This window comes from Tupaia chinensis, unplaced genomic scaffold, assembly GCF_000334495.1.
Source record: "Tupaia chinensis unplaced genomic scaffold, TupChi_1.0 Scaffold000272_1, whole genome shotgun sequence".
NCBI lineage: Eukaryota > Metazoa > Chordata > Mammalia > Scandentia > Tupaiidae > Tupaia > Tupaia belangeri.
This window is the reverse complement of record NW_006159754.1, coordinates 184,818-195,477: the sequence shown is the minus strand read 5'-3', so window position 1 is coordinate 195,477 and position 10,660 is coordinate 184,818. Positions and strand designations below refer to the sequence as shown.

The 10,660-nt window shown below is 41.6% G+C and overlaps 1 protein-coding gene across 8 annotated transcripts in view; it reads right to left on the bottom strand.

Moving 5' to 3' along the window:
• HPS3 (HPS3 biogenesis of lysosomal organelles complex 2 subunit 1) overlaps positions 1–10,660 on the bottom strand; it is a 49,367-nt gene that overhangs the window by 21,339 nt on the left and 17,368 nt on the right. For all 8 annotated transcript variants that reach the window (XR_334709.3, XR_003549564.1, XR_003549566.1 and 5 more), the window contains exons 6-9: positions 10,138–10,219; positions 7,000–7,154; positions 5,324–5,432; positions 380–561 (exon numbers count right to left, since the gene is read on the bottom strand). Coding sequence is in view for 3 of the 8 variants with exons in the window: in XM_006149716.3 (XP_006149778.1) it covers positions 380–561; positions 5,324–5,432; positions 7,000–7,154; positions 10,138–10,219 (528 nt within the window). In the remaining 5 variants the exon portion in view is untranslated. The remainder of the gene's footprint in view (positions 1–379; positions 562–5,323; positions 5,433–6,999; positions 7,155–10,137; positions 10,220–10,660) is intronic.

Below are 10,660 nucleotides of genomic sequence, written 5' to 3'. Positions count from 1 at the left end.
AATCCCTTCTCCTCCATTCTCCTCTCGGGATCTTGGGCACACATGCACATGCGCCCGGTGTGAGTTTTAAGCCACCGGGTCCGAGACGCGAGACGCGAACCGCGGTCGACTACGTGGGAGTCCAGCGACATATCCATTACGCTAACTGCTGGTTCCCTAATAAGCTATGACTTCTTAAAGGCAGGAAATAGGTCGCATTTCTCTTTGTATCTCTAAACCTACATGTGGGCACATGGTATAGGCTCAGTAAATGCTTGTGACACAGTGAATAAGTGAACCACTTCCTCTCATGCATTCCCCCTTTCATCAGATCAAAAGCCAATGTGGATGACCAAAATCCAAATGACTCTGAAACAGTATTCCAAGAGGTGTCACCAACCTGCTGTAACAGTCTCCAAGGTGTCCACAGCTTTCTTTAAATGCTTCTAGCAGCTCCGCCTTCTCTGCGGGTTCCAGCTGACTGGCATCCATCAGGGCAGCTCTCACTAACAGATGAGCCTCGCTGAGAAGGTGGATGCAGCTCTGTGTTTTTACAGTCCTGTATGTATTACTGTAGTCCACCTAGAACAAAAAGGAACAGCTTGTTCTGCTGAATGAAGACTCCTAAATGGTCTTCAGTTCTTAACATATATTATATGTCATAGTAACATAAAGTTAATATTTGGACAAAAGTAAATAAGTGGAGATTTATCATCCTGACAAAGCCTTAGTTGAAGTGTTTTTTTTTTTTCTCTCCAAAACTATAAGCCTGTTTAATACATACTTGATTATAAATCTACTTTGTTAAACAGCTTTAATCATTAGATTAAATAATATCAATAGTGAAATACTAAAACTACTTAGCAGGCCAGCGGGTGGTGTGGTGGTTAAGACAGCTGGATCCCACTCGGATAGTGATGTGGCTCAAGTCCCAGGTCTGGTAGCCTGAAAAACACAGGAGGCATGTGTGCACGTCCAAAATCCCAAGAAAAGGAGAAATGGAGGAGAGGGGACTGTGGCATGACCATTCCCCATGGGGGTAGGGATGCTTTCTCACTTTCTCTCTCTGGTCAGCGCATGGCCCTACTGGCAAAAATTAAAACAAACAAATACTTAGTAAATAATCTGATCTCAATTTGATAAAGTTAATGAACACATTTGATAAAGTTTACTTCTTTTTAAAAATTCTATGACTCGAGACCAGCAGTTAGCGTAATGGCTATGTTGCTGGACTCCCATGTAGTTGACAGCGGTTTGTGTCCCGGACCCGGTGGCTTAAAACTCACGCTGGGCGTGTGTGCGTGCGTGCCCAAGATCCCAAGAGTAGAACAGAGGAGAAAGGACTGCAGCATGGCCATCCCCCCTGGGGGGTGATTTCTCGCTTTCTGTCTGTCTCTCTCTGTGTGTCTGGTGAGCACACGTGCCATATAGGAGAAACCTCTCAAAAGAAAAAATTCTATGAATCAACTTTTTCAAATTCTGACTGAGAAAACTAGTAGAAATTCCCTTTCCTTTTCTTAGTTTCCATTGGTGAGTTTGGGTTTTACTACATCATCTATTTCTGCCACTCACAGTGGACCCATAAAGATTATCACTAGCTAATCTGACTCAATCAGCATACTTGGGCTATAACAGTCAAATCATCTAGGGAAGTCTAATACTTCTAATTAAGCAAGTGTAAAAAGACAGGGCACAAGACTGAAGGGCCCAAGAGTCAGGGTGTGCACCTGTAGACCCGGCTACTCAGGAGGCTGAGGCAGGACTGAAGGAAATATGGTAAGACAATGTCTTCGGGCGGGGGGGAAGAAGAGCAAAGCTGGTATTATTATCAACATCAAGGTGCCAGTGACAAATCAGACAACACCTGATGATTAAAATTAACATCACCAAGGAAAGGCAGTTGGTCATCATGTGCCTACAGATGTGACACCCTTAAAAGCTGATGCAATATTTTGGCTAAGAATGCGTTATCTTGAACCTAATCATGGGGGGAGGAGGGGAAGGAGTACTCTCAAAAAAAAGTGTAGATGGGAAAATTAAATTTTTCCAAATGCCCATGTCATGAAATACAGACGCTGTGGAGATAGTCCAGATTTAAAGAGGCTAGATAGACATAATTAAATATACTACCTGATCCTAAATTAGATCCTGGTCTGGAGTGGGGTAGATGCTATTATTGGGTCAGGACCAGCAGATGGCATAATGGTTACATCGCTGGACTCTCATATAGTTGGTTCAAGTCCCAGACCTGGCAACTTAAAACTCACACCAAGTGTGTGTGTACCCAAGATTCCAAGAGGAAAATGGAAAAGGGGTTGCAGCGTGGTCCTCTCCCTGGGAGGTGACTTCAACCTTTCTGTCTCTCTGGTGAGCACAAATGCCCTACAGCAAAAATCTCTCAAAAAAACAACACCTGATGATTAAAATTAACATCACCAAGGAAAGGCAGTTGGTCATCATGTGCCTACAGATGTGACACCCTTAAAAGCTGATGCAATATTTTGGCTAAGAATGCGTTATCTTGAACCTAATCATGGGGGGAGGAGGGGAAGGAGTACTCTCAAAAAAAAGTGTAGATGGGAAAATTAAATTTTTCCAAATGCCCATGTCATGAAATACAGACGCTGTGGAGATAGTCCAGATTTAAAGAGGCTAGATAGACATAATTAAATATACTACCTGATCCTAAATTAGATCCTGGTCTGGAGTGGGGTAGATGCTATTATTGGGTCAGGACCAGCAGATGGCATAATGGTTACATCGCTGGACTCTCATATAGTTGGTTCAAGTCCCAGACCTGGCAACTTAAAACTCACACCAAGTGTGTGTGTACCCAAGATTCCAAGAGGAAAATGGAAAAGGGGTTGCAGCGTGGTCCTCTCCCTGGGAGGTGACTTCAACCTTTCTGTCTCTCTGGTGAGCACAAATGCCCTACAGCAAAAATCTCTCAAAAAAACAAAACAAAACAAAACAAAAAACAAAAATACCCCACATTATTGGGTCAACTAAAAAAATCAGAATGTGGATCACAGTAAAGTATGAGATGAAGTATTGTGCAAATGCTAAGTTTATTGAAGGATATAACTGGACTAGGATCATGCAAGGGACTATGCTGATTCTTAGGAAATAAACACTAGGGCTGGACGGTGGTACGATAACATAACACCAAAGGATCGACTCACATGGGAGGACTCTGGGTTTACCTCTAGAGAGATCCCCCTGTACACTCCGGCCATGTACATGCCACAATCCCAAGTTCGCTGAGCTAGGGGCGGACTGTGCATGGTGCAGAGACCCTGTTGGTACTTACCTGTTTCATTTATGGAAGAAAAATATAACTTAAAAAAAGAAAGATAATACACACTGAAATAAGGGCAAAAGGGTATGATGTATACGATTTATGTTCTGATGGATCAGAAAAGTGTATGTGTGAGAGACAGAGTCAGAGACAGGAAACACAGGAGTATTAAAAAACATAAAGAGCTCATGAGAGAGAAGCAAATGGGCTGACGTGTTAACTGTGGATGAATCTGTGTGAAGCGAATACAGGTTTTCTTTGTAATATTCTTATTTTTGCCACTTCGAGTTTGCAATGATTTCAATAAAAAGCTAAACCAATTGTGAGGGATGTGCAGGAAGCTGCCACTCTTAGACCCGGAATATGGATGCCCAGTGAGGCCCCTCCCTCTAGGACAATGCTGCAGTTCCAGTTGCCCTGGGACAACCTGAGAACAGCTCAAAGCAAAAGAGGGAGGCACGAATAAATGAGCTGAGATTGTTTTTTTTTCCAGCTCCATTTTAGCTAGGGGTCAAAGTCAAGATCAAGGAGTACTCTCAAAAAAAAGTGTAGATGGGAAAATTAAATTTTTCCAAATGCCCATGTCATGAAATACAGACGCTGTGGAGATAGTCCAGATTTAAAGAGGCTAGATAGACATAATTAAATATACTACCTGATCCTAAATTAGATCCTGGTCTGGAGTGGGGTAGATGCTATTATTGGGTCAGGACCAGCAGATGGCATAATGGTTACATCGCTGGACTCTCATATAGTTGGTTCAAGTCCCAGACCTGGCAACTTAAAACTCACACCAAGTGTGTGTGTACCCAAGATTCCAAGAGGAAAATGGAAAAGGGGTTGCAGCGTGGTCCTCTCCCTGGGAGGTGACTTCAACCTTTCTGTCTCTCTGGTGAGCACAAATGCCCTACAGCAAAAATCTCTCAAAAAAACAAAACAAAACAAAACAAAAAACAAAAATACCCCACATTATTGGGTCAACTAAAAAAATCAGAATGTGGATCACAGTAAAGTATGAGATGAAGTATTGTGCAAATGCTAAGTTTATTGAAGGATATAACTGGACTAGGATCATGCAAGGGACTATGCTGATTCTTAGGAAATAAACACTAGGGCTGGACGGTGGTACGATAACATAACACCAAAGGATCGACTCACATGGGAGGACTCTGGGTTTACCTCTAGAGAGATCCCCCTGTACACTCCGGCCATGTACATGCCACAATCCCAAGTTCGCTGAGCTAGGGGCGGACTGTGCATGGTGCAGAGACCCTGTTGGTACTTACCTGTTTCATTTATGGAAGAAAAATATAACTTAAAAAAAGAAAGATAATACACACTGAAATAAGGGCAAAAGGGTATGATGTATACGATTTATGTTCTGATGGATCAGAAAAGTGTATGTGTGAGAGACAGAGTCAGAGACAGGAAACACAGGAGTATTAAAAAACATAAAGAGCTCATGAGAGAGAAGCAAATGGGCTGACGTGTTAACTGTGGATGAATCTGTGTGAAGCGAATACAGGTTTTCTTTGTAATATTCTTATTTTTGCCACTTCGAGTTTGCAATGATTTCAATAAAAAGCTAAACCAATTGTGAGGGATGTGCAGGAAGCTGCCACTCTTAGACCCGGAATATGGATGCCCAGTGAGGCCCCTCCCTCTAGGACAATGCTGCAGTTCCAGTTGCCCTGGGACAACCTGAGAACAGCTCAAAGCAAAAGAGGGAGGCACGAATAAATGAGCTGAGATTGTTTTTTTTTCCAGCTCCATTTTAGCTAGGGGTCAAAGTCAAGATCAAAGGCATTTATGATTAGATTGGCTGATGTGCTGGGAGGGTGGGTGGGAATAAGTCAGTCTTATTTTGTGGAAGGGAATTTGTACTAGTTCAAATGTCAGAAGCTGTGAAAATGAGGAGGCGGAAAAAGATACACACTCCATTGTCAGAGGCTGGAACCTGGGTGACCACGACACCCTTAATGTGTGACTAGAATTAAATTTCATTCTAAGGGTCTAGAAATAAGAATTGTAAGTATGGAAGAGTACCATTTCTTTATACAGTTGCATGGGGGAAATCGTATTCACAATGTACAAATTCCACCCAGCTTCAGCCACAGGAGGTGTTCTGACCTTAGCACTGGCGTCTTTTCTGGAACTAAAAGCAAAACAAAGAACAAGATTGGTACGATGAAGACACATTATTACTATATGGCAGTTTCAAATGGTAAATATTAGACACCATGAAAGTAGAACTATGCCATTATTTTCGTCTTATTAATAGTACTTTCTTCTAGCTGATTTTTATAGAATTTAAGTTTATAATAAATACTACACAGACCTACAACTTTTAACATTCTATTATTATTATGTATTCATAAACCTACTTTCACTTCATTCCACAGGTATTCTCAAATGAGCAATAAGCTCAAAGAATAGATAAGACGGTCTCAAAAAGAAGACCTGTGACTGTGAGGTCCCTGTGCCCAGGCTCTCTCCCATGTGTGTGGCCTTCATGAGTTCAGCATGCCCTATGCCACAAGGCTGAACAGAGGCATCACGCGAAACACCCATGGTGGCTGAGAAAAATGCAGAGGAGATATAAAGTTGTAAGTCTGCCTAAAGCACTGTCTTATCTCTTGCTATCACTATGTGATATCATTTTTTAGTATATAATCTTTTAAAAATGTTGATCAAGGGGAGGGGGAAAAACATGTTGATCAAATGAATTTTCCAATAAATAAGAATTTTTAGTAAAAATGCTGTATTTTTAAAATGTCAAATATGTAAGGCTAAATATTGTGTTTTCTCTTGCCAGAGAACTTTCAGCAGGTCAGCCTAAGACTACGCTGTGTACTTCTGGTTGACTAGTTACCAAAGTCTACTTCTAATCTTGTTGGTGGAACCAAACACAAGCACAAATAATTCAAAAGAACAGAAATGGCCGGCCACATGATCTCATAGTTCAGGGAACTAGATCCCACATGGCTGACCATGCGGTTTGAGCCCCAGCCTCAATTGCTTGAGAAAAAATAAAATAAAATAAAGCAGTCGTGCAAGTGTGTGAGCTTAAAATCCCAACAGGATGGAGAAGTTGAGGCACAATGGTAGCCCGTGGAGGGGTGCTTTCTCTTCTCCCCCTCTTTCTGATGAGGGTACATACCCTCTGGCAAAATAAAATTAAAATCTATTTAGGTGTGAAATACATGATATGCTTCTTTCTTCCAAATTTCTGTCTTGGTTAAGTTTTCCTTAGGGGAATGTTCAAATTACATTACATTCTGTAGCACTAAGTTCACAGTACAGAAACCACCTGGGAGCATAACTAGTCTGGAATTAAAGCATCCTCTTCTAGACAACATGAACACAGAAACCCAAGCATTAACCAGAGACTAATGCTATCAAAATACTGTTTTATTTAAAGGTACATCAGCATATAGCTATAGGTCATACGCTTTTAATTTCGATGGCAATACCAGGAAATAATCTTTGCATAAAAATTTAACTACTGAAACTTTTATAATTCATTTTCTTCTTAAAAGTTCCAAGGTCAATTTTAAAGAATATTATTCTTTCTATGAAAGGAAGACCACCATAGAAAAGTCATCTGATTATTCCCAAGTTCCAATTTAAAAGAAGCTAAGCTAATATACAAATGAAATGCACCAGTTACAATTCATTTCAGAAACACTGGCAGAAATATCTGGAGGTGAGATGATGCTTACAGAAGCCTCTTGGGTGATTCCCTTCTCTCTGGAATGGCCTCAGGGTCTGCCTTCGTCAAAAGTATGATGTGGTTTTTAAAGTGACAGATGGCTTTCAAACCTATGAAAAGTTGTATTCTTAAAGCGCAGACATCCATACTGACAGGTGGGCAAGCCTAGTAAAGAAAACATAACAAATTTAATCAAGGAAAATAGGTACGTGAAATTTAATCTTCAAAACGTCAGTCTGTTTATTTGATAAACAAACTGTCCCCATTTTCCCAGGCTATTCCCACTCTACTTCAAATTAAAAAAAAAAAAAAACACCTAAATTCCTATTCTTTTTTATTTTAAAGAGAGCAATTTTTTTGCTATAAGGTACATGTGCTCGCCAGAGACAGAAAGCAAAAATCACCCCCCTGGGGGGATGGCCATGTTGCAATCTTTTCTCCTCCAGTCTCCTCTCAGGATTTTGGGCATGCATGTACATGCGCCCGGTGGGAGTTTTAAGCTGTCAGGTCTGAGACTCGAACTGTGGTTGACTTCGTGGGAGTCCAGCAATGTAACCATTATGCCATCTGCTGGTCCCCTAAATTCCTATTCTTAACATAGTGAGGAGGTTCTCTAAACCTGTGTAACCAATCATCTATTATATAAAGCTACTGAATTTGTTGACTGAATAGATGTATAAAGAGGGCCCCGTAGCTTCTGGAACTCTGCTTGTAAACTGTACGGTGTTTCCAGCAGGCCCCTCTGGGACAGTGGCTGTGGGTCAGGAACATGTCACCCAGGGAAATCCCCACTATCTGTGGGTTGGCTCAAGGGCATGCTCTAAATCAGACACCAAGAAAGGGCACTGTTCTGTGTGAAGAGGACGTAACACAGCTTCTTCATGGGTGAGTGTACACAAGAACTATTACATGTTCAGATGACCCGATTATCAAAGCCCTTTAGGCAGAAACAGTGCCTGGAATGGCGGACTGGCTGGGCTTGTTAGTTGAATTAGAGAAACCCAGCTCTGCTCTTGGGAGGGAACATTAGTTCAAGCAGATTGGCTGAGAAAGGAAACAGAAGGGCTCTTTCTGGGAGCTTTTAAAATGTTGCTGCCAGCCCCCCTCACCTTTAATGCTGTGTTGATTCTGAGGTCATTCTTATTGTCCTTTGGGACACAAGGGTTAGGGAAGCACCTCTGTCTATATTTTGATTCCTAGGAAGAGGTAAGGTGATCTTGGCTACTGTTCAGGTCCCAGAATCTCAGAGGAAAGGGAGATAAAGACCACGTGCATTTTGGACAAATTCTGAAGCTGCAAAACCTTTTCAGACATCGCAGCTCCCAAACTTCAGCTGGCAAGTGGGCTGAACTACTGTGAGTTCATCAGGGGGCATCTTGGATTTCAGCACTGAGGCGGTGGCGCAGAGGCCGAGCGCTAAGGAGTGACCTCAGCACTGCTGAGAGGAAAGCTGGCCTTCCCTCTCCCATCTCGCCAGGCCTCAAGGGCAGCCTCCCCCACTCGCTGCCTGCCCTGCTCCTCCCCTGCTTCCCTTTGGTTTTATGAGGTTCTGTGAAGATGAGGAACTAATTTATTTTCAAATGTAGATTGATCCTGCTTTACTCTATTATATAACACAGTTGTACCATCACCCACTTAAGCAAGCCTTTGTCTTTCTGAGGTTTAAAAAGGCAAAGTGGGGGTGAGAAAAAAGAGAAAAAGAGACCAAACAAAAACAAAACCAAAAAACTCTGTCACCTTTCCTTTTGTATGAGGAAAATAACCCTTATTTTTGAAATCAGCTCTTGAAAAGGTCGTGTGTGTATATTACGCACAGACAGGCACGAAAAACTTGCAGTTCTGGTTTCCTAAGAGGGTAAAGGCAGGCAGGAAGCTTGGTCAGCAACAAAAAATTACAAGCAAGCTATGGCAAAAAAAAAAAAAAAAAAAAGAAAAAGAAAATGGTCACTGCAGGACCAGCCAGTGGCATGGTGGTGAAAGCAGCTGGGTCCTACGTGGTTGACTGTGCCACCCGAGTCCCAGACTCCATGGTGAAAAACAGGTCAAGCATGTATGTGTGCCCAAAAATCCCAAGAGGAGAAACAGAGGAGAAGGGACGGAATGACCATCTATCAGGGAAAAGAGAGGGCTTTCTTGTTTGCTTGCTTTCTCTCTCTCTCTCACTCTCTGTCTCTCTCTAGAGAGTAGTGCACCCTCTAGCAAATTTTTTTTTTTGAAAAGTCACTCAGAGACCACACTTCGATAAAACACTATCACATATCATACATATCTGGGTGACAGCGAGTATAGAATGAGGTTAAGCATTTCAGACACACAAGGCCTTACAAAGGGGACAGCTTGCTAACGTCACCATCACGGAACAGTCATTTTTCCGGAAAAGGCATTCTGAATTCCAGGGGGACATAAAACCAACTTTTAAAATACAGGCACCATAATGTAGAGGCTTCTTACAAATAACTATTAGAAGAGTTTATCCTTCAGAATTGAAAGAGCGTAAATGATTATGCAAAAGATCAGTATATTTCTGAGAATCAAATTCAAGGTCAGAAAATACAGAATTTCATCAACTTATCTATATTTGTTTTGTGGTCAAGAGATTTTCTGAGACTAAGCACATTACTTCCCACCAGAAGTGAGGTTATTGATCTAACACACACAGTAACTATCAGACTAAGAATAGAATGTTGTTGAATTTTTGCACAATGACAAAATATAGTACAGACATATGTAATAATATGTAAACAAATAATTTCAATGCATTTTATTCAATCTGTGCTGGAGTATACTGAATTTTGTAGTTTCATTACCAGTTCCATAAAATTACCATTTCCATTAAAAAATGTAGTTTATTTTCATTGTGAACTCTTTTCTCTTAAGTTCACAATATATATTTTTAACCAAATTTTAAAATAAGTACTAATTTTGAGTGAAATGTTTCAATGCAATCTTAAAAACTGCTAACTAAACCATGAATCAAAAAAAAGTATACTCACAAATGCATATTTTATAGCCTAAAGTTCTAATTCAATAAATACGACAGTCATAAAAAAAAGTCCTTGCCAAGCGTATGTCCAAGAGCAAATGTGCAAGCATGGATGTGTTTCCTTTCGCTCTTAAGAATTCACAGGCACCACAAGCCAGTTCTGACCTTCAGGGTGGTGTCCATGTACGGGTCCTCCTCACGAGCCGTCGCCGCGCTGCACCGCACCGTGTAGCACTGCAGGTTGTTACTACAGGAGAGCAGAGAGGCCACTGAGCAAAGTGGAGGCCAGTAACCAACAAGCCCACCAAGGGGAGGGTTTCACAGGGAAGCCGAGCAATGGCAGGGGGAGGAGAAGACACCAGTATTTACCAAATGTTAACAAGTTAGACTCCTCCTCAAGAAAGTGAGGGCTGCAGAATACCTAGGAAGTGTTTTTAAAAACAGATAGTACATTGCTGGACTCCCACATAGTTGACTTTGGCTCAAGTCCCAGACCCAGTGGCTTAAAAAAAAATCTCTTGCTGGGCGTGTGTGCGTGTGTGTCCAAAATCCCAAGAAGAGAATGAAGGAGAGGGGACTGTGGTGTGGTCATCCCCCCCTGGGGAGTGATTTCTTGCTCTCTGTCTCTCTCTCTTTCTCTCCAGTGGGTGCATGTGCCCCATAGCAAAAACCTCTCTTAAAAAAAAAA